We start from the raw sequence: 27,145 nt of genomic DNA on the forward strand, positions 1-27,145 counted from the left end.
CAGCGGATTTTCCATTTGTTATTTATTAATGTTTGTTAATCACAATAGGAATCCTTACAAGTAAAAACAATACAGCTTAAGCAATCAAAATATTAAATCTTAAGAATATCCAGCAACCCCATTCTCTATCTAAAACTTGGTTTACTTTCATATTAAGCCGAGCCAAACCATAACTGACACCTTTAGTAGCAACAAGATTAACGCGTGTGGCATGGAGTAATGTTACACGTTTCAAACAAACAAAAAGTACACCTCATTTAAACGATTAATATGGATTTTCTATAATTCAACCTCTGAAAAACTATTACGCTAATATCTACGGAGAACGAAATCAAACTGCGAGTAAAGCTGAAATAAAGAAGTAGGTTATGGTATCGCTCAGTTTAGTTTCATCGTATGCAAAACGCCTTAATTAAGATATGCTAAAAAAACATAAAAAATATGAAAACGGGCGATTAAACCATAGAAAACAGCACTTCAAGTAATAAATCAAATACCACGGTGTGAAAACCCAGGGGTGCCCAACTCCTTTGTGACGTCACCAGACGTGTTCCTGAGCGCTGAGGAACTTTGAAGAAATAAAAAATCAGAATCGAGGCGACGACGAATACACTCGTGCAGCAAACCGTCGAGTCTCAAGAAAGTGGGCACGTGCTCAAGGCCTGCGGATCCAGCGCTGTTGGTGGATCTTCCAGAGGTTTGTGAAACATCCAAACCCACTGGGCAGCTGCCACTTGGCCCGGAGATGGTAGTAAAGTGTGTTCATATACCCGATTGTGCGGCACCTTTTGAGTGTTGGGCTGCCGTATGCCAAGTGGGTTATTTCCGGGAATTCCGGGTTCGTCCCCCACACAAAGCAGGACACTTGAAAAGTAGTAGTAGAAGAAGGCATTGCAAAATGTATACGGTAAGTCATTCAACGCATGTTCACACAACACCTTGCTATAACGCGGTGATTCCACAAAGGAACACTTTTCATGGAACGCTCCCCGTTATCGCGCAGAACGCGTCTGTTATAATGCGGAACGCGCCTGTTATAACACGCTTTTTGAGCGGTACGATACAGTATGTGGAATGACAGTGACGCGGTGGCGTACCCCAAGTACATCGCATTGCGCGAAAGTTTAGTTTTTACATCATTTATGACGAAATGTTTCCGTTAAACGCGCTCTCCGTTTAACGCCGTACTTTTCAGGAACACATCAACAGCGTTAAGCGAGGAATTGCTGTATGTGGAGAGGTTGGTAGCCTACTTGCTAGGCCGCCATTTAAGCATCAAGCATGCCGTTCACACGATCCACCTTCCCACCTTCAAGGCACGGCATTCAAGGCATTTGCCGCCACCTTTGCGAATATATTGTAATTTTTGAGCGACCTCTGTATTAATTTAGCTCGGTTTGGTTTATGCACTGATTGTGCGGGTATGTGCCTATTATGGATTGCAATTAAGAGACATGATTTACATTTTCGTAAAAAATTTAAATAATCTACGTGGATGGCACTCATTTGTTTAAGTTAGTGGCTCCTCAGGCAGTGATGAAAACTCCACATTCCTATGATGGGATCAAGTCTATCCATGGGAAAACCACCATTGAAATATGCGTAGCCTGGAAAACACTCTTTGCAAAGGCTTCTCACAGAAACCAATTAAGCATTGCTCACAACTTGTGTGTTTGACACCCCTGTTATCGCATTTTGGCACAGCATTATTGATCACAGCGAGATGCATAGGTCTGGGTCTCGGCAGCACTGTACGTTGTCCGTTAGCGGCGGGGGGTGAGGGAAGGACAGAGAGGAACACACAATTTTGTTTGCGACGCATGCAGCGGATGCCTGTTTCGAAGCTGGAATCCGATCCCGTCAACCAGATTCCCCGGCCAACTGAGCATGGAACATATTCAGACTGCGCAGGTTTGTAGCGGCGGGTGTGGGGAGGGCACAACTAAAAATCCAACACAATATATTTAAAACCAGGGTTGGGTTGAGCCCCCAGGTACACAGGGCATTTGCTTGATGGCTACGAAAGTTGGACCACCACAACTCCTATTTGCCGCTCATCATATAAATAAAATTACGTTTTTGGCCATCAATTCATTGGGTTTCCAGACCCCAGCCTGACTGCTGATGAGCGAGGCCGAGCAGGCTGAAACCCGTCCATAGCGTTTGCTTGCTTTAACAAATGTTACTTGATAATATCAGTCTGGAAAGCCAATAGGGTGATGGTTTTAGACATTTGTTGTAATTATATGTGGAGGGACACGATGGAGTTCTTCTTTTAAATTTGTCAGCCGATTGGAGCTGACAGTTGGGCCTAGGGTCCGTTAATGGCCGGACTCACAGGCTGGTTTATTGTAAATGTTTCAGGTTGGCCCGGTGACGAGGGTTGCCATCCGTCCCTAAATTATTCTGGACACTACATATATCAGACGGTTCTCCAAGTCACTACTTTGACTCTTAGCGACTCCAAAATATCTCGCGTGATTAAGCATCGTTATCCAAAAATCCTATTTGTCAGGATATGGCACTTTGAATGAAGTATTAATACATCTGAGTGAGGTTTTTGTGTGTGTAAAAGGTGGAAACCCTTACCGATGGCTCAATGCAACCTTGCTTTCATACCCCAGGAAGGGTCTGTGTGCATACAGCTGCCTGATGCAAGGGTCATACAGAGGCCACAAATATTACAGAGAAGGCTGTTCTTATACCACAGCTTCAGGCGTCATAGCAACGGTTATAATTTTCAAATAAGGTGAAAAATGAACACGAAATTATAACTGGTGACGTCACTAGATATGCCATGTATATAGACAATGATCCCCCTATCGCCTTTTTATACTGTTGGGGTAAGTGCTGTTAGCGAGTACATTTTAAGGGCGGCGGCAACGCATACCAAGTCGGTGGTGTGGCCTGCACCACGCCCCGACTGCCTTTTTCTCCCCAGCGCTAAGCTTTTACACACACCGCCACCAGGTAGGTACTCGTTTAACGCCAACTATACCAGGTCGCTGTACATAATACCTGCCCACTGTTGGGCGGGCTTGCAGGGCACTGTGGGATCTTTTCCTAGAATGCTTTATCTCCTGAATACGTTCCACTTGGGCGTTATTTGATTCGGGCGCGCTGCGTTTGTCCAGTGGCACGAGTTGGGGGGAGGGGGGCGAAGAAGTTGCGGTCCCAGCAGCGGGCGGAGGATTCATGGCTTGTGCTTGAAGTACGCTTCCACTGCGCAGAGAGAGAGAGAGAAAAAAGAGGAAGGCGTTTCACCCCGTTACTTTAATACGCGTTCGTATTGATGTATGTATGCATGTTGGAATTGTTTCGCACCGTACATAGCCAACCCTGCTCATCGGAGGTGTTAATTACTGTAAGGGACTGCAATGGCTTGGGAAGACCGTCATCCAACAGTGAAATGATGGCTGTTGATAATGATTGTTAATGCTCTTTGGCCAATAGTGGTGCAGCAGCATGCGGTGTGGATTGGGCTGTGAACCCATCAAACCTGAGTAGGATTGCCGGCCACGGGTAACATCAGTGGCAAGTGATCAATTGGTTTTGGTGCCCCCCCCAACACACAATAAAAAAAAAAGTGAAGTTATTTATATGAAAACAAGTCACATCAGTCTGTGCCGATGCAAAATAAGTCCCACTCACCTCTACGGATCGCGGTTTGCCGTCCGCATAAGCATTACAAATAATCCACCAACGGTGTGCCGCAGATTACGGGAGGAGTATGCCGCCAACAATCCACGAATTGCAGGAATCACCGGACTATTGGGAGCACGGATTATTCGAGTCCTGCTGTGACAGAGGTAGGCCTTACTGACGTAGTCCTGCGGGCACATGCTGCGACCGATGATGCTCTTGAAGGCGCTGATCCATTCCTGCTGATCCGCCTCCTTCTCACACGCGAACAGGAAGCCACGGTCGGGCGTGGTGATGGTGATGCCGAACTGCCACCGGTAGCCCTGCGTGCCGCCGGGCAGGCCCTCCTGCACCGAGTAGCCGTGGTCCGAATGCCCGAGGAACACCTCGCCCTTGGCAAACGCATCCTGCGTACGTACGGGTGTACAGATGGACATACAGACGGGCGGGTGGGCGGGCAGTTAGGCGTCGATGGTAGTCACAGCAATGCACATGTAGTGAGTGAAAGTATTGAGAGCTCTTGCCATTGACACCTGCCCAAACCGGCAGCATTTGTTTAACAAGCATGACTGCTAAGTTTACTGTGGAGACAGCCCTACTCAGTCTTAAGATGCCAGCACACATTGGCCTACTCTTCTCTGAATGACATAACAGGATCTTTAAGATCCGCTGTGAAATAGACGGTGCGTATGTTATGGGTAATACACCTGCAGCAGTAACTAGGGGAGCCTCTGCAACAAGCTATGAACGCACCTTGATAAGACCGACAAGACCAAAGACCCAAAATCCCTCCACAGTTTCTTTTAAACGCATGCTGCTTGATAAGCCAAAAGGCTGATGAATAATTTAATTGCATTTATTTAATTTATATATGGCACCATAAAATGGAGCTCTAAATGTATTTGCCTTTACCATAAATGCTTCATGGCAACGCATGTTGAGTTTGCATATGATATTTTGATCAATGAATCGGTGGACTGTTACGTGCCCGATTACTTAGACACACAGAGAACAGGCCGATGTAGTCGTGAAGAGATGAAGAGGGTGGCTTTACCAGTGGGTCCTTAAAGTACATGAGGCGACGGTCGGCTGCATCCAGAGTACACCACCTCCTCTTGAACCCCTCCCTTTGCTGCGAAATATATACATGTACATATGTTGAATTTCACACCATACGTAACCAACTACGCTTATTGGAGGTGCAGAGGAAGGACAACAAACCAAATACAAAAAGCATCGCAACAATAAATCTAGCCACGTCGGTAGTCGGTTAAAGCCAAATTAGCTCCGGTTAAAAACATCGACGAACACTACCAATGGGTGACTACGGCGACCCGTCCGAAACAGAACCGTCATCTCGTGGAATGTTGAGTCATCATTTCGTCAGGATTCCCAAGTGTGGCATTTTGGAATAATAAGGAAATTATAACAAAAACTATTCCTTCCTGTGCCTGATTTTCACCGTTGTTTGTGCGACCAGGAATACAATTGTAAGCGAATAATCGTCCAGCAATTTGCAACCACACTATAAGATCTCCTTTACCAATCAACTTCAAGGACAGTGCATATCATTATCATCATCAGAGTTGTTTCTTTTTGTTTGCATTTTGACTTCTTGTGTTGAGGTTATTGCAAACATGATGCCTTGTATAAAGGTGTCAGATTTTGTACCAGTTAAAAGGGTAAAAACCTATTACTAAATTTGCAACCAGTTTTGGGGGATTTTAATGCAGTACCACGTTCGCAAATCTGACCTTTGCACACTCAGTAATGTATTCTGTATCTCACGAACAATCACTTCTCAAATACAGGAAAACATTTTCAGGAAAGGAGGGTAGTTTCCCCCCCCAGTAACCTAAGGGTGGATGATGCAGATATTAATTTGCATAAGCGTTCACACATCTGAATATTTAGCAAATCCGCCTATACCTCATTCTCCAGAGAGCGCAATACGTCACGTACTGTTCAACAGTTCGGCAGCGGATTGCACTTCAGCTGCTGGCATGCCTTACCCTTGGCCCTGTCTTCTCCATGTATCCTTCTTTGATGTAATTTCTGGAGAGTTTTTGGATCAACTGAAAAAGAGAAAAGTTGTCAATTGACATCATAATTTACGGGGTACACGATACCGTGGCAGACTCTGCAAAACAAATCTGGGGCTGTGTCGGCGACTGCCAAATCTTACGTTAAAAGAATGTAAAAAGAATTGGGTTAACATCTGTGTTAACAAAATGGGTTTCCTTGAGGTCTTCGAAGTAGAAACAACGGCAAGCATTTAGACGGGACCCTCTGTGTAAACAGATGGCATTATTCTATGATGGCAAAATGTTAAATACTGCACCCGGTATACAGAAGGTCATGGTTTCGATCTTGGCCCCTGACACCTGTACATTTGGCGTTTGAACACTCTCCCCGTGGTCGCGTGGATTTTTCTCCGGTTCCTCCGGTTTTCCCTTCCACATTCAGAATCGACGTGCATTCAGAGTATTTGGCTGCAATACATTTCCACGCGAGAAGCCAGTTTGTTGAGCTATCATTTGTGAACAAGAGCTATATAGCCCCGAACCTCTGATTAGCACGGTTGGCTACGTACTGTGCGAAAGAAGTTCTACATACGGTACATGTCTACAGTGGGCCTTACCTGGTAAAATAAAAAATAGTTTAGTTTTCGTTTTTATGTTTCGCTATCTTGCACTCACATCCGCGTCTTGGCTTCCGGGGAACGCCACCTTGTGGTAGTGGAAGCGCGCAGCTCGGATAGCGTTGTACCAGTCGACGATTTCCTGCCGCCGAGACAAACGCACACCACGCGAGAGGGCACACAGAGTCCCGATTAATTATTATTATTATTCAAATTTCCATTGAATCGCTGAAATAAGAACAGACGGAGAGCAAGAAATACACCTAGACGCTTCATCCACGAATTCAACTTCATTAGCGATTGTAAGTGTGAGTTCTCAATCAAATAAGATGGAAAAATGGGGCAGGGTTTCCAGCCTTCAGGATGTGTAATATGGGGACGCCCTCTGTTTTTAAAGGGGCCCCGACTAATGAACCACGAAGAAAATAGCCCCTTACAATTATCGACCTAGAAACATGATTTTCAGCGTCCCAACTCGGCGGCGACCACGCAAACGGCCAGAGTTCGCTGATGCAGAGAGTTTGACCACGGCTGGGGCTACGAGGGCTTCTGCTCACGACCACCGACTCGTTGACGTGTGAGGTGCTAAGTTTGTGGAGCAGCCGGCGAATACGAGAGTCCCTCGGAAATCGACACTCGCGAATAATACACGGCCCTATTTTTAGATTGGCAATCCGCGACACTCAATTTTCACAAACGTTAATCGGCGTGGCATTGTTGGAATGTGGTCACACTCAATACGTTCTTGCATAACAGGCAGAGAGTGCTAAACGTTTAACACTTTGCTCAACACCAAAAAAAACTAACTGACGTGATCGTGTTTTACGGATTCCGCCGATGATGAATCCTGTCTGTAATCTCGCACGTTGTTTCGCGGTGTGACAGGTAAATTTTGGCAGGGGAAAAAAAAAAGTGGCTGACGAGAAAAAATATTACCGTGCGAGATCTATGCCTTTCCGCCTCTAGCGTCGCCGTTATCACTGAGGGTGCACCGATGCCCACGACAGGTGCGGAAACTCCCACACCCGCCCATTTTATTGTTATTTCACACCAAATGATCTGTCTCATTCCTCTTCTCCTTTTCATTTCCATGTTGTATGTCTATCTGTTGAACTTCTTACACACCGTACGTAGCCAACCGTGCTGATCGGAGGTGCCGGGAAATGACAACAAACTAAATACAAACAGCAGTTCTAAAGAAATAATTTTTTTATCTCGATGATATAAAAGTGCATAGCTCCAGTAGCTTTCAAATATTAGAAGGAAGAGCATTCCAGACGGCCGCAGAAGCGCATCTGAAAACGTGCGATACAGTGACTGCCTTTGTTCGACGGCCAGTCAAAAGCCGTGGCGAGGATGACCGGAGTTTGCGTGATGGTTTATCTTCCTTGATGAGATCAGCAAGGTATTGTGGTTCATATGAGAGGATTCATTTATGAACCACAATATCAACTTCGTAATTACTCCAACGGAGCTTCTTATTGAATATGACGCAACGTGGATTCATACAGTTGCATCTAAATGCAACCACACTTCTAGGTGCTGTGCCAAAACGGTGGTTGAAAATCTGATGAAACTAAACGTTTTGTCAAGATGAGAATCTGGTCCTTTGACAAAACAGTTATTGCCAAGCTCCTTTTTCCCTTCACATTACATAGGCAGGTAACGACGTGGTAATTCATCTCTGAAAGTATATTCTTACACTTACAATAAATGACACGGTTGCACCCGAGTCAGAAGCCACATGGCTCACAATTAAACTGAAAACTGAAACTGACACATCGACTCATGCGTGCTACATACAATCAATAATTTACGATTTATAGAAAAGACGTGCAAATTATACGCGAATGTTACATGTTGCATAAACTATTGGAGCGACAAAACTGTCCAAGCGAGACACAAAACCGAGAATATAAACGAGACGAGAAAGTAAATAGATTCTGATAGAGGGATTGTGACTGCAAATTGCAATGATTGGTCGAACCGCGACGATTGGCAGGCGAATCGCTACAATTGGTCGAACCGCCTGGCAGGTGAATCACTACAAATGGTCGAACAGCTGGGCAGGAGAATCGTGATGCACGTCGGAACTTTCCTCGCACCACCGCGATGCTTGCGTCATGGCAACGGAGGCCCACGCGCCTACGCACCTTTCCTTCCTCGTGGTAGATGAAGATGTTGCGGGTGCTGAAGTCCTTCAGGTAGGTGATCTGCAGGCCGTTGGGGTTTCCAATCTTCGTCGGTTGGAAAGTGGGGTTGATGTCCGCGATCTTCACCGTGGCTTTGGGCTCCTTGCCCTGGAGCGACAAGAGGTCACGGTGGGGGTGGGTTGGGGACAGGACATGTGGCAGATATGACGTATGGGTTGTGTGCAGCGCCCTTTGGTGAACGAGGACCTTTTTCAATTTTCCATTGCTCAGTTTCTCCGAGAAAACGAGACAAACATTTTTTAGCATTAATCCCAACGCAGTGGTTTTCCTATGGATTGACTACACCCTGTCACAGGACTGCAACCCATCGTATGGAGACTCTGGCCACTGCCAAAAGGGGACAAACACGGGGATACATATATACATTTTACATTTAAGACAAGTCATAGATGGAGTGTGTGTGATGCCCCAGACACTTGCATCAAACTTGGTGAAGTACTTCAAGCTGCCCTCCTTCTCCGACAGAATGAACTTCCTCTGCAGGAACTGGCCGTTGTCACGGCCCCTCTTCCACAGCACGCCTTCCCTGTAGCCTGCAGCACATCATCGTCACCGTGAGCCTTGATCAATTCACTGCCAGCCGTACCTTTCTTCATTATTGACGACTTGCAGCTCAGCACACGGCAGATACCTGCGCAGCACGACTCACGACCTCCTCTTGATACCAAGATCCAGGATGGTCACGTCTATGCGCCGCTTCTCGGTGGCAGCCCCAACAGTCTGGAACGTAATCCCTCTGCACATTCGCAGCATCACCTCAATTGCCTCCTTCAAGAGACACTTAAAAACTCACCTCTATAACCACGCTTTCGAGCGACTCTGTGCTTGGCTCCGTGCCTCTGAGTTGCGGCCGTTACGTCCGCAAATTTGCACGTGTTAGAAATTGCATTATTATTATTCCATGAATGAGCTGATCTCATTTCCCCCCCAATCTTTGTGTTGGTCGTCCTCTCAGGCACGGTCCTTCCACTGGCTTCTGCTCCCATCGTTATTCTCCCCCACTGGCCATCGCCCCTTTCATTGGTCAAACTTTGCGCCAGCTTTGACATTTTAAGTTCCTTCAGCAGGATGTGTGATGGCCTGTTAAGCAAATGCTGCCAGTTGGCTGGACTTTACATACAGTTATTTTCGTTGACTTACAGTGCTGTAGGGAAGCTGTGCCACGTCATACTCTCAGACGTGATAGAAGAATCGCACTCGAAGAAAGAGAACAACTCGGAGGCGTGAGGAGGAACCAAAGATGAGCTGCAAGGCAGCGGCCAGGTGGTAAGCCAGTACCAATTTCCCACCCCCATCAAGCTCTGCAGTTCTCTACTTATTAAGGTGGTATAGTATCAGCCAATTAATGTTTACATGAGCATTGAACAGTTCGTGTCTACCATTTCTGGACTGCCTTAAACTAAACTTTTTATATTTTACCAGGTAAAGTCCACGGAGCTATATAACTCTTTTTTCAGAAGCGATCTGGCCACAAATGATAGCCCAATGAAGTGACTTATCACGAGGAAATGTATAGCAGCCAACCTGCAAATATACAGGTGTCAGGATTGGGGTTAAACCCACGACCTCCTGCATACCAGGCGAGGGAGTTAACATCTCATCACCGCGGCGGCTTTTCCTGGCAGCCAGGATATGGCTCATTGATGCCCAAAAAAAGGGAATTTATAGCATTTGTGTGATGCACCAACCCTCGCCTTCACTTTTGCTGGATGACAGGCATGCGCTACCAATGCCCAGATATTCGAGGCCTCTGGATGACTTCCTTTAACCTCCGAATTCTTCTACTGCAGAATAGTCCATGGTGCATTCCGTTCCCGTCTACTGAACGTGTCCGTCATCAGCATCAACAACCGTGGTCAATCTACCGCTGGATGAAACCTCCCCAAGCCGTCGCCACCTCCCACGATCCATCCATGCAATAATCCACTTAGCACCTTTGTGAACATCATTTGATGTCATTGCTCCATCTCCTCGGTGAGCGTGCTCTCAGACCCGTTCAGCTTCTTGGCTGTTGCGTCATTACTATTTCTTGACCATCGGCCATCATCCCTTCTAAGCCGTTACGTGCCCTGCTCAAGCCCGCTGACCTCTCTTAACAGTTTGAAGGATGTAATTGACCCGCGATCATTCTCGAATGATGCGTTCCTCTTCCCGTCTGTCAGTGTCATTCCTTGAGATAATATTTTGCCACCGCTGAGAAAATTGTGCAAAGAACCTGCCAACCCAAACACTCGCGCCCGTTCAGGCAAAGGCCGAGAATTAAACGTTAGAACCCCCACCATCGCAGCAGTGCCGATTCCAACGCTTCTAAAAAAAACGGGAATTAGCATTTTGTTGCCAAGGTCACACAGGATAGCCTCCGTCCGGTCAACATTGACAAAAGACACCGCCGCTGTGAGCCCCTGGCACGGGACCCAGAAATTCTGGCGCGCGTTACGACATGGTCTTGATTTCCAATGGCGAAGGAGGACACAGCGAGGGGCGAGTGTAGTCACCTGCCGAATACGGCTCCTGCCGGTCGGTGAAGATGAACTCCTGCCGCTCGTACTTTGCTCTGATCCACTGCTCCCGCACGACTCTGGTGACGGGATGGGAGGGGGGGGGGGAAAGGATGAGTGACTCCGTGAATGTATGCATGTATGTACGAATTTCTTTCGCACCGTACATAGCCAAACGTGCTAATCGGAGGTGCCGGGAAAGGACAATAAACTAAACACAAAAAGCTATTCGAAAGAAATGAGCTTTCAATCTAGATGATTAAAAAAGTACATAGCTCCAGTGGTTTCGTAATATCGGAAGGAAGAGCGTTCCAGACGGCTGCAGAAGCACATCTGAAAATGCGCGATGTGGTGACCGTCTTTGTTGTTCAATGGCTAGTCAGAAGGCGCTGCGAGGATGACCGGAGTTCGCGTGGTGATTTATGCTCCTTGATATCAGCAAGGTATTGTGGTTAATATGTGGCAAGAACTTTGTGTTTCGATTCAAATCTTTCGTGACTGCAGGGATTCATATTCTTGGTTCTTTCGGTAAAGTCACGTAGAAGGGAAATAATAAAATAATAATACAACATAATAAAATAATAATAGTGAGAATTTTATTTTATTAGCTTTTATTTTTATTATTTCCCTTCTACGTGACTTTACCAAAAGAACCAAGAATAAGCACTTCTTTGTGTAATGAGTGTGACCTTATCATGTATTCGTTCGGCAACTGGAAGCCAATGCAGCGTCCGCAAGTGCTGGACGGACGGTCGGATCTTGCAGTACCCGTCATGACACGTGCTAGAGAATTTTGTACACACTGCGGCTTGCTACTGTTTTTCCTCGACATCCCATAGAGTAGTGAGTTGTTATAATCGTTAGCGAGGCACACCCCAGCCTGTATCCACTGCTGGATGACGTCCTCCCCCATGCCTGTGCGGGCAGTGAGGGATATTTAACCATAGTTCACCACACTGGGTAACTGACTTGCCCATATGAAACAAAAATTGAGAGGGGGCAAAGCGTTATTCATGAATAACCATTTTACAAAAAAAATGTAAACGCTCAATGACAAACGACGTCCATCTAAATATTGACGGGGAGAGGTGGGGTGGGGGGGCAACTTCCTCTTTTGTGCCCCCAAGTGTGAGGAGCATAGAAGTACACTACAACGATGAATTTTGCTGAACTGTCGCCTACTCCCCACCACGTAGCCACGCAAGCCCTACGACAAACCGCCCGAGCGTGTTCCAGGCTTTAGCTGGTTAACTTCCAGGGTCTGATAACATCGAGTGGATCCCACCCAGGTGATAGCGGTCATAAGCAGGCTGGGTACTGGACGTTTATCAAACCCTTCCCCGTCCCAGCAGTTTGACGAATCGCCACAATTCGTGGTTCGTGCTTTTGAATTCAGAATTCAGGAAATGGTGATTGCGGTTTGTTTATGTTTTTGTCCCCATGTGTACCGGGCAATGCGTTTCGTTCAATAGCTTACGATACGGAATTGTGTCATTTCCATACAAATAATTATCAATGCTTATTATTGGCCCCGATTCGATGCACGTGTCGCGAGCGCAAAGGGTGGTTTTGAGGGACGAACTGACAGATCGTCACACGCACCTACGTGCGCGTTTGTCGACGCTAGCCTTGCAACGTCGTTCACAAGAACGTCCATTTTGTGACTGGCAGTGCTACTTCTTCAAAACAATGCTTACGCTACGGGCTTTTTTGTCATTTCCAGGGTGGCGGATATTCAGGCCGTGGTTTGGCCGGGCTACGGCAGTACGACTCGTGTTACCATCCCAGCCGATCGATTATCGTTGTTTGTTAATGCGTCCCATCGCTCGGCGAGAGAGAAATTACGACATCAGCAAGCTCGTATGATGCAATGCGTCAATTTAAAATGCACCACTTAATGGAATTTAGTTCATTAAGAAAATTACAATAATTTTACACAAATAAAATTCCTGACCTAGAAATCACGACTCTGTCAGAATTCCCTGCAAAGATTCGATAAACTGTCGTGAATTCTGGGATGGAACTTCAATACATTTCTAAAAATATTTTTCTCTCATGTTTACCATCTTGTTTGCATTGTTTCTCCTTCGTTCCGTCTCATTTGTACATTTGTCCCCTGCGTTATGCAAAATGTGACATAGGCACATGACTTAAATCAATCTCAAATTCACCGCTTCTCACGCGCATCATTTGATACACATATCATGAACCTAACAATCAATATTAAATGTTGATTGGCCAGTATTTTGTAAACCCATGCAAGTCTGCGGTGTCTGCGTGTGCGCTCAGTCACCCCTTCCTTTTCACCCCCATTCAACAACACAACGCATCGTGCATTTTTTTTTAGTACACCAAAAAAACACGGCAACTTGTTTGGCTACGTGTAAGTGTCTCTTAAGAACTGGTGGCGCTGTACACAGGGCATGTCCAGCAAGCGGTAATGACATTGTTTGTCAAACCTTCGCGTCCGGCACTGCACCCACCTTGAGCCGGCATAATCATCCTGGTCTGCGGTAAGAAACACAAATCATTTTCTATCAGCTGTTTTTTTTATTAAATCTCTGCCGAGAAATATGGGGCCACGGATTGGAAATGAGGCAATACGAGGAAGCAAGAACCGTTTGTGTGCAATAGGGCTTAACCTCAACCTGGTTTGTCTGGGTCGGCACCCCCTACGTAAAATATTTCCGCAACCGGCACATCGCATCCACTTCACCTCTCGCTATGACTATGGCTACTCAAAATCAGAATCTTTGTTTTTTAAACTGGAGGAATCAGATGAGCTATAAACATAACATGAGAGGAGTGCAAAGTGTAAGGAAAGGTAAGAAAATCATGATTTTTTTTTCATATCAGGTGACTGCTAGTCACGTGTCACCTACTACTGCAGGCTATCAGTGCTCCGGAAAAAAATATCCAGTGAGGAAATGCAAGCCCTGCGTGCTAGCACACGCACCGCTATTTTTTCAATGCTCTGATCACGCTCGCATCACGCTGGACGGTGCGGGACATTGGTGGGAAATTAATCTCAGGTGTAAAGCGCCAACTGGGGGGAGGGGGGCCGGGTGGGGTGGGAGGGCAGTGTTGCCTCGCAACAAGCCCGTCTGGCGATGGACACAAACGTTCCAAGTTCACTTTGTTCAACGAGACGAGGTACTCGAGAGAGACAAGAGAGAGAGAGATACACTCACTGGCAGTCGTTGGGTTTCGGCCGATAGTAGAACGGGGGGACGTGCTTCTCATATTTCGCTTTTACCGCTTTGTTTCCGAGGCTTGCCATGAACTGAGGGGGAGGGGGGAGAGAAAGAATGGGGAGGTAGAAGCGAGAGAGAGAAAGAATGGGGAGCTTTATTTGCATGGAGTCTGAATGCGGTCATGGATAAACGAAGGCGCACGCAAGTGCAGTGCTCAGCGTTGTTATGCACCGACACTTAGTTTTGGTTCGGTGGAACTTTTTACATTTCAACCACCACCGCCCCTGAAATTCAGCTCAGCAGGTCGAGCAACGGAAAAGAATGCGAGTTAGAATCCCAGTTAGGGTTAGCGGCCTGTGAACATACAGGTCCCTGTCACAGCAATGTGGACTTTTTCACCTCTTGTCACAGGGCAGCCACCAATAAAGGTGTGACCAACGTTCATTTTGACTGTGGGAAACTTTAACGCCCTTACAAGATGGTGTTTATTTACTACATTTTTAGGCATTCGTTATTTGGTGTTCCAGCGTGGAATCAATAATTCCATGTTTATAAAAAGCAATAGCATTGTTAAATGTATTTGGGGAATGATTAAAAATAATATTATTATAAAAATGCTCTTTATTTAACCGTGAAAGCCTCAATGAGTTTCAAGACGTTTTCAGGACGGTCCTGCAATGAAATGTTCATCCAGTTCCATCCGGTTCAATTCAAGAGTCTTTTGCGTATGAGAGGAAATCCAGCATACGGGAAAAACCCACATTCTCGAGCAAACCACGCAAAGGGTTCCAGGCAGATGGATCCAATAATCCATTTGCTGTCCTGCCACCTGCTGAGCCATCACTGAACCTGACAGGTTTGGGAGTTTCACAAATCTCTCCGTGTTCCGCAAACCCTTAGTTTTATCTTTGTTTAGTTTGCTTAACAAGGTGGGAACTCAATAAGGACAGCATAGTTGGATGTGCACGAGTGACCTGGGTAACCAAAACTACAAAAATCTTCAAAAATATATATATACAGCAAGAAAGATAGAACCACAACAGGACAACAGCATTACAGGATAAATTAAATATACTGCACAAATATAGATACAAATACAGCATTGCCTCGTTATTCACGAACTTGTTATCTGCAATTTTGGCTATCCCGTCATTCGCATCTGGAACTCTACACGACTGCATTGAGAGACAGAGAGAATGTGACGCGAGAAAATGATGAGACAAAGTGATGAGAGAGAAACTGACGATATAAAGAGATGACAGAGACAGAGATAACTTCTCGAAGCTTTTGAAGCGTCTGCAGATGTTGCGCGTATAATATTCGTCGGCAAATATTATTATCAGATAAATTTGCTATTCACGAGCATCTCAGGAACATATCCCTCATAAACAACGAGGTAATGCTGTACGTCTCAGTATTAAATTAAACTAAAAGTTCGCGTAACGTACAACGGGGTCGTCCAAATTACTTTTAAAACACTCGCGGAATTCACCGGGTTGCATGTCGTCCCCCCCCCCCATCAACCAGGACACGTTCAGGTACATGGGCCTGGCATTTTTTTGTCACCCAACATTCTGCAGCGTGCCTTTGTTCTTGTGTGCAGAAAAAAAAATAATAAAAATGTTTAAAAAACCAACTCAGAGCATGCGCCACCACACACGGCTCGAACGCAGATGGTCCTTTGGACACCGGCGTTGCCGTCGTGACGTCCCGAAAGGGACGCGAGGGGGTTCGACCCTTACCTGCACCTGCTCGTCGTTCCACTTGTCCGCCCGAGTGGACTTGATCTTGCTGGTGTCCCGCAGGTTCGCGTGGATGCTCGAGCATTCCCGGCACAGGAAGACGCCCAGGGAGTACGATGCCCATTCGGGACCTGCAGGGTCGTCGGAGGGAATTACGTCGTTCGGTCTCGGCGGGCAGCCCTGGCGGCGCGTAAGGCCTCGTTGTCCACTCACACGTGCACACTTTTTTTTTTTTACAAAGATGTGTTAAAGCGTCCGCAAACGCACCAGCCTCCACGCACACCCTTCCGCGCACCCCCCGCCCTCCCACATCTCCAATCAACTATAACGTCAGCAATAGTGATTGGAATGTATATACCCTCTAAATGTAACAGCAACTCGATACGCTTTGCAAAGATGAAAAACTACATTCGGGCAGAACGTGCGCAGGGTGGTGTTTCCAGCTTAGCGGTCCGTTGCTGGATCGAGCGACAGTTACGTCCGACTAACTCACGATAATATTTAGCGACTTTCACTGCAAGACAAAATTATGTATGTATGTTGAACTTCTTTCACACCGTACATAGCCAACTATGCTAATCGGAGGTTCAGGTGTGCATCATGTATCTTTACTGTGGGTAATATTTGCTAAGTTGTCCAGTGAATTTTTTTTACGAAATTAGAATGTCTTTCTCGCAACGATTTGAGATTTATTTTTTGCGACTTTCCCCATTAAGGTGTTGGCAATGTCCCAGGGAAGGGAAAACCACGTGGTTTATGCAGAGTATGCTTCAGTAGACCGCGGGTGCCTCACCTAGAACCCCTAAAGGAATTACAAGAGCAGTTTGGAGAGAATCGCCTTGGCGAGAGGACAGGGTGGGGGACACGTGATCTTGGGCCTGTCTTGGCCTGAGTGGTGGTTGTGGTGGCTCCTGTGCAGAGTAATGGCACCACTGCCCAGTCTACCCAACATTTTTTATTTATTCATTATATTTCTGTTACGTTTTTTTTTACCTGTGCACGTGTGCTATTGAGTCAACCTTAATTTCTCTGTGAAGCATCTTCAGAAGCATTTGTATCCAGGTGCTGTATTGGTACTGTCGTTGTTAACCCCAGGCTAGATTGCTGCAGAGCAATGGGAATGTTTGAGATATGCCGAGACATTTTAGGCACCGCACAAATGCAAATCCTTGTGGCCTTCAGTCCACGAAAACGCTTTATTGAGTCGCAAAACCCTTTTTCAATAACACCACCACCACCCATTACGATGTTTGGACATTCCTTTTGAACGAGTGCTATGCATGTGGGAGGAAACCAGAGTACCCAGAGAAATCCTGCACATACGAAGGGATAATGGCTAAAAAGGTCACTAAACAAGTCGATATTAAAGTGTCTCCCAGCTCAATCGAAATGCACTCATCTGTTGTTATTGGCCCGGAGTTTGTGGTCGAAATTCCACGTTTCCATGGCAGGGGCCATTGTTTCCATAGGGCGATCAATGACTGTCTGCAAAGCGGTACCCATTTTCATTCGTAAGTAATTTGTTCGTGACTGAGCCACCTAACGATCTGATCAAACGCTTCGTAAAACCCCCCACCAACCTGATCAACCCATCACAGGTTAAATTGTCACGTGGTGTAAAATCATATGATCTGTCACATGGTACAAGGGTAACTCTCACAGTTAAACTGAACAATGGACAACCGTTTGCTGAATTCAGTTGCGAAAATTTCTCCCTCAACTAGCCGGCGAGCCGAGAGAATAATAATTGCCGCGTTTAAAACGCTTGTGCACCATGTGACCACTTAATCTGTGCTGGGTCGTTAGAGGGTTTCACCAACGCCACCACCACCACACATTTGGTCAAAACATTACGTGGTCTAGCCGAAAAGACTCTACTGCAAATCATAAATTTGGCTGAGAAAACCTACGCATACACTATAGGTACTCATTTTATCAACCCCAGGGGATGACAGAATGAGTTGACCCTCGTCCATGATCCGACTCGTAACTTTCTTCTTGAGAGGAGGGCGCTCTTAGTCGAATCGCTAATCCGCTAAATCCCCTACGATATGAACTTTTTTTTTTGAATGCCACGCGCTTTGATTGCGTAGCTCGATGGCAGGCAACTCTGATACAATGCAGAGGCAACAGAAAGTGGCAAAGGTCGCGTGCGCGCGGTCTCGTGTCACGCAACGACGTTTCCCCGCATTCGAAGACCACCGCGAACATCTGTCCGCAGCAGCGATGCAACCGTGCGTAAAACTTAAGTTCATAATGTCGCCACATCGCTTCCATATTTCCACTTCCTCTAAGCCGGGTGCGCCCCCCCCACCCAAAAATAACGAACCAAAATTGTGACGACACACGGGGCATTGAGAGACGGAAAGAGGAACGCGTCGCCGATTAGAGAACTAACGCACAAGTTGGAGACGTTATTATGGACTCTCAAAAAACAAGGAGATGTGTTTCCGTGGCAGGCGTCACTAGAAGGGATGCGATGTCAATTTGCCGCTGGTTCCGTAGCGTTCGAGGGGCGGCAGGGGGCAGATTATTTTGATTATTTGGCTGCTATACATTTCCACGTAATAATAAGCCACTTCGTAAGAACTATCATTTGTGAAAGCCAGGTCGCCTCTTACAAACGGAAGCTAACAAGCTCAGTGGGCTTTCTTTACCTGGTAAAAAAACTTTAAAACATGTTTCGTTTTATATCCTCCTATACCGTGCACTCCTATCGTGTTTGTGTTTTTTGTTGTCATGTTCTGACCCGCTCCTACTGGACATCTGTGAAAAAAGAGCTTTATAGCTCATCGGATTCCTCCAGTATAAAGATTCTGAGAAGACAAAGATAGTTGAAGACTCAGACCTCCACTTACAAATAATTCTAGCCATGTCAGCGAGTACTGATACAATATATCTATAGGGTGGGTGAGGTGAGACGGATAAAAACAGCTTGATTAGTTACTCCATTCCGCTTTGCATTTGACGTATGTACGTATGTTGCACTTCTTTCACACCGTACATAGCCAGCCGTGCTAATCAGAGATGCGGGAAACTCTGACATCGTCTGCGGCGTGCCCTTCTCCTCAGTCATTGTCAGTGCCCCCCCACATTAAACAGGGTCGCACTTGCAGAGGCGACGTGATTCAATGTGCAATTCCGAAATTATTCACAAGCACTATCATATATAATTTTCAAAGGGTGCATCCTGCGCGTTGTTTTCTTCACACGTTGTCAGTTGTTTTTTGCCGTAATTATTTAATAGATCGTGGCCTCAATGGGTTTCCTGCCCGGTTAAACTAAAATAATCATCGTATGTGTCTCTCTCCGTTTGGTAATATTTCCTGAGAAGTGGTTTGCAACTTTGATCTCGCGATGACGCTGATGGTATCTCCGAGTTCTTGTTCGAGACATTGAGTTTCCCACCAGTCAGGTAAGAAATTGCAGCAATCGCGGGCACGAGTTGCACAAGAGTTGGACAAACCCACGTGTCTGTGTGTGTGGGACCACATCAGTGACGTGCGGTGAGGTCAATGGCTGGGGAGGCACTGGCTCGTGTCAGAGCTAGATTCACACACGGAGGGGGGCGTGGCCTCACGGAGGGGGCGTGGTCACACACTGAGGGGGCGTGGCCTCGCTGAAGGGCGTGGCCTCACTGAGGGGGGCGTGTTAGACACGTCCCCCTCGGTGAGGCAGATGTGATGGCTGCCTCCCCTGATGCTTTTTCATTGCAGTTTCATGACGAGACCAGCGAGCCTAAATATATTTATACACATACGTGAAATAAGTTACCTGGAGTATGGAAGGCGAGGACATGAAATGAAGGGGTCTACAAACATTACATTGGTGGCATACTAAGATAGTAACAGGCACGCGCTTATTGCCCGCGCTCCATCCAGTTACTGAGGGGTTGGGCAATCAGAGGGGAGGCTGAGCTCGTCGCTGCCTCACCTCTCGTCTCTTCCTGTATTTGCAGCGGAGCTCCACAAATTTGGCGATTTTGACTATAAAAATTATTGGAATCGTACAGAAATTACATTTATAACACAGATCAGTGGAAAAATCTTAATATTTATTTTATTTGATTATTCTTTTTTTTTCGTAACAGCGATTTTCATTGGAGTATGACAGTATCAAACTGCCTCCGCTGACCGCACGTCCCTGTTGCTCAATTGCTGTCAGTTGAAGTTGGTGAGATCCCAGGAAGTTCCACCTGCAGTTTTTTTTATTGATAAATTAGTCAAATACAGTTTAACACGCAGGCTTTCGCCATCAATATTATCCGTAATACAGGGGTGCGCTGTGCCCCGTCATATCTGCATTCACGTAACTCTCGTGTCTCATAGCAGTAATAAGACCATAAGTGAGAATAAGAATAAGATGTACCCTTTCTGGAAATAACAAAGGAGGTGTTAAGTTGTTCAAACACCAAATAGACACGCCTATTGCAAGGCATCAAGTCTGCATTAACCACACATACTTGTGCGTGACGTCATTTATGGACGCCCCCTTATAGTGGTGACGTGTTGACAAACAACGTCCGTGCACACGACTCTGACCAAGTGAAGGCAATTACAATGTTGTTGTAGAAGACCTAGAGGGCTACAGTGTGGTAAAACTATAGGGTATTATTCTAGATTTGAAGCTTTCGTGACTGCAAGGATCCATACTCTTTGTTGCCTCCGAAACGTCGTGATTTAATTTAGTTGTTTTCATTTATTTTATTTTATTAACTATAGGGTAGTTGTCTACAATTACGTGACGATGAAAGTCTGAAAATATAACACGTTAACTCGGTCTGCAGAAATTATGGCCCAGAAATTAGTTTCCCTAGTAAGGCAGGTGCAGCTTAAAGTTATACATTGCCTCAAGTCTTGTGATAAATAAACGCTCTGATAATGTCTGCACTGTCTTTCAAACGGATTGGCCTATACCAGAGACAGCCTTCTTTATGGTCTTGTCGCACCAGTGTTAGACCAGAGAGCGCCAAAAGGTGGACAATACAAAGACAATGCACAAATGAACGCACGCATAGCTCTGGTTGAGCAATTATATCTCTGGGAACTTTTAGCCAGTGTCAAACTGATGAGATAGGAATAGGATGTACCCTTTCCGGCAATAACACAGGAGGCGTTACGATGTTCAAACACGAAATAGATAACCCTAGGTTCGATCCCAACTCAGGCAACCCTTTCTGTGTGGAGTGATTATGTTCTTCCACGTGTTCCGCAATGTGTTTCCTCCTAAGGTCTCCCGTTTCGTCCTATAGCTCATGTAAAAGTGCATAAAAAAACTCAACCGCACGACATAACTGGTATTGAACAAACATCCCAACGCTGAAAACTGAACTGCAAATAACTTTTTTATTTCGATTTAAAGCGTTCGTGACTGCAGGGATTCATCTTCTTGGTTCTTTCGGTAAAGCCACGTAGAAGGGAAATAATAAAATAAAATTAATTAAACATAATAAAATAATTCTCACGTTTCGACCACAACGCAAGCAGCCGTCCTCAGGTGAAGAACAGGTCTGACTTTACTGAAAGAACCAAGAAGATGCAAATTACTTAATTTGGAAAAAAATAGTCTTGAGACTTGGTGAAGTTTTTCTCAACATCAAAGTGTGATAATACAAATGAGGTTTAGAAGCAGAAACCTGAGTACTGTACTAAAAAAAAACCTCACAATGCATTTGGGGAGAATTCTGTACAAATACACGTAGGTCAATAACCCACTTGCTGTACTGCAACCTCCTCAGTCCTGGCCATCTTGCCAATATCTAGTAGCCTGGGAGTCTTAACCTCCAAATGGTCCACTAACCCCTGACTCCAAAGGCCGTTTTATAACAATGTCATGTATTTCACCCATAAAAGCCTCACCGCATCTATCCCCTTGTACGTGCTGTCATCCCCCCTGACCACCTTGCAGCCCACGCCTATAACACCTGTTATTTACAAGCGGTTTGCCCATCCAGGGACGTAGTCACCAGGCTCCATCCCGCTGAGCTTCTCAGATCTGACCACATTACGTTGTGTGCTTTACACGCAAACTTTCTAGCACTGCGATGCGGTTTTCAACCGTTTATCGTGAGCGAATTCAAATTTTCAAAGCGTATACTGTGCAGTACGTATGCCATTCAGCGGTTTGTGATGGATTCTTAATGGATAATTATCTTTGTACCGTTTTCCCGGCATTAAATGCAGGATGACCACGCTGTACTGTAGCAGTGTGAAGGCATTCGAGGGAAAACGGCAGGCGTATAGGGGCCGTCCATAAATGACGTCACGCGATTTTGACGATTTTTGACCCCCCCCCTCAAATATGACGTCACAAAGCTCTGCCCCCCCCCCCCGAAAATAAAACATGCTTCAAATCGCTTTAAACTATTGTCATTGTAGTGCGTATTTAATGTGGCGCTGCACTCTGATGTTTTAAGATAAAGCATTTATTAAAAAGTATATTTAATTAACTAGAACGTGTTGTCTATATTTATTTAAAGTTGTGCATTTTAATGTGACGTCACATTTCTCACCCCCCCCCCCCTCGTCACACATCGTCACAAATGTCTGACCCCCCCCCCTAGGTGCGTGACGTCATTTATGGACGCCCCCTTAAGGTGGGGACGTGTTGACAAACAACGTCCGTGCACACGACTCTGACCGAGTGAAGGCAATTACAATGTTGTTGTAGAAGGCCTAGAGGGCTACAGTGTGGTACAACTATGAAAGTCTGAACATATAACATGTTAACTAGGCCTGCATCAATTATGGCCCAGAGATTGCTTTCCCTAGTAAGGCAGGCCGCAGCTTAATGTTATACATTGCCTCAAGTCTTGTGATAAATAAACGTTTGGCAATTCTACGATCACTGTAATCAGTAAACCAAGTAACCTGCCCCTCGCGGAGTGTGACGCTGAAGCTGATAGAAAGCGGTTAAACCATGAAATTGTGGTGTTTATTGTTGTTGTGTAATATGACCAAGTTTTTTGGGAAAAATATGGCCACGAATGAAAAGGTTTCACAACGACTTCATCTTGTGGGGACAGCCATTCGAGGCGGTGGTGGTGGCTGGCTCATAGGTAGTCCACCCCACAATGAACCTGGCCAGTGGGCCTAAGATTGTATATCCGGCCATGGCTAATGTCAGTGAGACATCATATTCTGACCGGTCCTGAACCTCCGTTCACCAACCCACACCGACCAGCGTGGTGAATTATGGCCAAACAACCCCAACGACCGACACGGTGTGGGGGAGGCCCTTCATCTAGCAGTAGATTGACAAATGGCTGTAAAAATGTTTCTAGTATGATAATTTAACTAGTGGGTTGATGAATAATTGAGGCCTCACTTGAGTCTCAAGGCTCCTTATCAGGAGGGTTCCCCCACATTAGGATGTTTGGCCATTTCCTGAGCGAGTCATTTCTGCATGTGTGGGAGGAAATTGAGGTACCCGGAGAAGCCCACACACACAAGAGAAAAGGAAACATGCCACATTAGCTCGCACGGTGTTAGAATGCTGTGCAGTTCGACGCTCTGTACAATGCAGTACGTGTAGCGTCGAAATTTGGCCGCATATCAAGACTGTACAGAATGAGTGCGTTTTTATTTTATGTTATAGAGAGGCGGTCGGTCATAAGCGGTGGATACAAAGTAAGTCTCTTGAGCCTGGACTCCAACAGGGGCGGCGAGTTGACAGCACAGATGGTTGGGGGATGGAGTTTCAGACTATGGTACCAGCAGATGCTATTCCTGTGTACTCTATTCGACTATGACATGCCATTCACACAGCACTCACTGCTTCTTAATGGAGACGAATTTATGGAAATACCAATGACCCCCAACTCATTTGCACTTATCTGCTCTGCTCATAATGAATCATAGATCCTAACCCTCGCCCGCCTCATTATTGTGTTGCATTGGGCAGGGTGGAGGGTTACCTTTGACCTGTCACAGTCTGCTGCAGGCAACGCTCGCATTGACACAGTGCGGCCCTGGTGGCCACTGCATCAGTTGGAAATGAAATTGATTTCGCCTCATCGAATGATTCCAAAAGGACAACTGGAATGTAATTAAGGGGGGAAAAGACATTGCCATCCGAAATCAAATGCCCTTCCCGTCAAGAAGAGAATTAGACTCGCTAAGTTAATCTGTCTCCTGGATCGAATCCAGTTTTTTTTGTTCTCGGATTATTTCCAGCCGCCAATTCACGAGAACCATCGCGTACATTCTCATCTGTTTCTCAATTTACAGTCACGTCAAGTTGTGAACGGCTTATTTACCTCACGAGTTCCACATCACAAATCTTAAGTCAAGCATTGGAGGGTTTTTTTGTTTTAATCCAACGCGTTTTCCTGCTTCGGGCAGTGTTTATTGCCTTTGGTGGAATTTCCTCATTCCCATGGTGGGGCACAGTCTATCATCAGAACTTCCTTCTAAGTGGTACTGTACGGTACTAATTGTTTCAACTCCAAATCAGCGATGATGATGATAAGGCATGTGGAGTTGCTTTTAAACGCGTGTTGCCAATCAATTAACAAGGGCGCTATATTAATTAACGAAACAACGTTTGTTTACATTGAAATGCCGAAGCAAATTAGCGTTTTTACGCGTCTAAAATGTAACCAAAGTTAGCCCTTTTTAAATAAATAATTTTGTATGTTGAACTTTTCTTGCACTGTACGTAGCCCAACCGTGCCACCCAGGAAATGCTCACTAGGGTCTAAAGAATCCCTTTCAGGAGGGTCCTGCATTGGAATGTTTGGCAAATTCCCCTAAATGAGTGGTTTGGCTTCATGCGGGCGAAAATTGGACAACCCTCGACACATAACAAGGGGTTAAAACGTAACAACTCCGTACAGATGTATTCAGGAATCCTTTGCTCGAGTGCCATTATCTGGCTACCTCGTAATCCCAAGCTCACAACAGAACGCCTGGTATTCCCCAGGGAGTCTCAAATCCAAGTACTAACCATGCTCAGGCCTGTCCAGTTTAGCTTTGTAAGATCCTACAATATTTGGCCCATTATTCAGGGTTATTTGGTCACATGCATAGGGGCTAGGGGGTTGTTAAACGAGAACCGGTAACCGTTTTCAAACTCAATTACCGGTTCAGCAAGGTAGGAGGAAACAGCAACTGGAATATTAGTAATGAATGCATGGAATTGAACCGGCGACCTATTGGATTGCAAGTCCAGTGTGCGAACCGTTAACACCGCTGTGGGCAGCTCTCTTCGTAGTCGTGAAGTATCAAACGCCACGTTTGTTGCTTGACCTTTATATGTGCGGCAAAACTGGTTTGTGACCCGTTTTCTTTTTATTTCACGAGGTTACCGGTAACGCAAAAGCAAACAAATCTTAACAGCCCTATTGAAGACTAAACCGGCTTTCGGAGGCCAATCGAAGTGTCCAAGATACGCTCAAGTGTAGTGGAATTAAATACTTTAAAAGGAAGCCTACAATATCTGTAATTTGCTTATTTCAAACATTAGCACAACAGCAGAGGGTATGCGAACCAACGACCTATCCATTGCGCCAGCGACACGTTTAACTTATTTACACGGATACATTTATTGCATTTAATTATAAACCTTTCCAATGTGACTTTGTGCATCCCAAAACATTATATAATCGATGGGAGGCGATCACGTGAAGGTGAAAGAGAGATAGGACAGCGAAACTCGGCATGCAAGGCTGGCAAACAGCTCGCGTCTGCCCACTCCCAATGTGACCTGGCCATCACAACCACTAATAATCCCACCCGCACCTCGAATCCGCACTCACCTGAGAGCCCACAATCGGCGCACGCCTCGTTCCCATCGACTTTCAGCAGTTGCTGCAGTGCAGCCTCTGCCATGGCTGAGTGATCTTCGGACGGGTGAAGATTCAAACGACCCCCCCCCCGACCCACCCGTTCAGTCGCTTACTCACCCAGCTGCCTGTCCACCCACTCGTTTACTCACCCGCTCTAACCCGGCGACTCACCCACCTGGTTTTCTACCTGGTTAGTTGCCGGTCCACCTCGCTGCTCACCCACCTTGATGGCGACACTTCCTTCCTAACTTTCTTTCTTTCTGACCGACACGCCCACCTGGCTAGCGACGGACTTACTCGCCCAGCCACCTACCAAAACACCAAGAATGTCACGAACCTGGTTACCTATTTGCCTGCCTGCCTACCACCAGCAAATACCAATAGTTCCCTGACTAACCAACTCACCTACCCACGAACAAAAACAACAAGAATGCCACTCGCCTACCTGCCTATTCACTCGAGTACGCCAACAACAGCGCTTTTCTTAAAATCTGCTGCCTGCTTACCTGCCTACCTACCTACCTGCCTGCCTGCATGCCTGCCTGCCTACCTACCTACCTGGCGCCAAAACCGATAACGGAAGAGAACCGACGACCCCCACCAGGCAAACGCCTATCTCATCTCCGCTCCCCCAGCAGTGTAAAGGCACCCACTCACCGGATCCTCCCACTCACGAGCCCACCTGGAGGCGGCTACGAGTGTGGGTTCCTGCCCCTCCCCTCCTCACCTGGGAAAGTGGGCCCAGCAATCGGCTCTCAATCCGGGCCAAATCACCCTCGACGTCTCGCTTAAACGCTTCGATCTGTGCTCACCTGTGCTCCTGCTAACCCTGCTCACCTGAGCCACCGCACCTGAACCAGCTCACCTAAAACAGCTTACCGGCAATAGCCGGCACACCTCACCTGTACCGACGCACCTGATGTTACATAAACCGCCTCACACTCACCTGAGCCACCTTACCTGCAGACCTCACCTGTACCCGCGTACCTATGGCAGTGCTATTGAAACAACGCTATCTACACCCCTCCACACCCACACACCCGCTATCTCTACTCACACACACAACCCCTGCTTGTTGACAGCTCGTGTGCGTTAATCACACACACACACAGTGTCTCCCGCTCTGTAGATGCCTGCTGTCGTTTTGTACTGAAGCGGCTGTGATGTCCGACTGTCTAGGTCGGCTGTCCAAGCAGAGTGGAGGAGAAACCCCACGTAACAGCAGCCTCCCTCCTCCTCCTCGTCCCTCCTCCTCCTTCTCTCTCTCCCCTCCTCGGGTTCCGCATTCTGCAGTGCCGAGGCTGGCACGGGCACCACAGCGCCGCCTGCTGTGCCATCGCGTGCAGCTTTAGCTGTGTGTGGCTGCACATGTGATGGCTGTACGATTATACACTGGTCAACACACTTTTTCTGGCATAAGGTATTCCA

At 46.4% G+C, this 27,145-nt stretch overlaps 1 protein-coding gene across 1 annotated transcript; it reads right to left on the reverse strand.

The window, feature by feature from the left end:
- Window positions 1-7: 7 nt before the first annotated feature.
- LOC133347842 (arf-GAP with dual PH domain-containing protein 1-like) lies at window positions 8-26,939 on the reverse strand. Its single transcript, XM_061560507.1, has 11 exons — window positions 25,688-26,939; window positions 15,931-16,061; window positions 14,186-14,277; window positions 10,992-11,074; window positions 8,917-9,029; window positions 8,437-8,583; window positions 6,342-6,425; window positions 5,655-5,717; window positions 4,697-4,774; window positions 3,821-4,049; window positions 8-3,222 (listed from the first exon to the last, which is right to left on the reverse strand). Exons 1-11 carry the CDS (start codon window positions 25,758-25,760, stop codon window positions 3,194-3,196), a joined length of 1,122 nt encoding a protein of 373 aa, XP_061416491.1. The 5' UTR covers window positions 25,761-26,939; the 3' UTR covers window positions 8-3,193.
- Between the last annotated feature and the right edge of the window lie 206 nt (window positions 26,940-27,145).

This window comes from Lethenteron reissneri, chromosome 26 (assembly GCF_015708825.2).
Source record: "Lethenteron reissneri isolate LAM-NWPU_2019-01 chromosome 26, ASM1570882v1, whole genome shotgun sequence".
NCBI lineage: Eukaryota > Metazoa > Chordata > Hyperoartia > Petromyzontiformes > Petromyzontidae > Lethenteron > Lethenteron reissneri.

Coding starts and splice junctions, on each gene's coding strand:
- LOC133347842 (XM_061560507.1), bottom strand. CDS start 25,760: ATGGCAGAGGCTGCACTGCAGCAACTGCTGAAAGTCGATGGGAACGAG. Junction 11,075..14,185: donor CCGAAACCCAACGACTGCCA/GTGAGTGTATCT, acceptor TCCCGTCACCAG/AGTCGTGCGGGAGCAGTGGA. Junction 4,050..4,696: donor TGTACTTTAAGGACCCACTG/GTAAAGCCACCC, acceptor GTACGTACGCAG/GATGCGTTTGCCAAGGGCGA.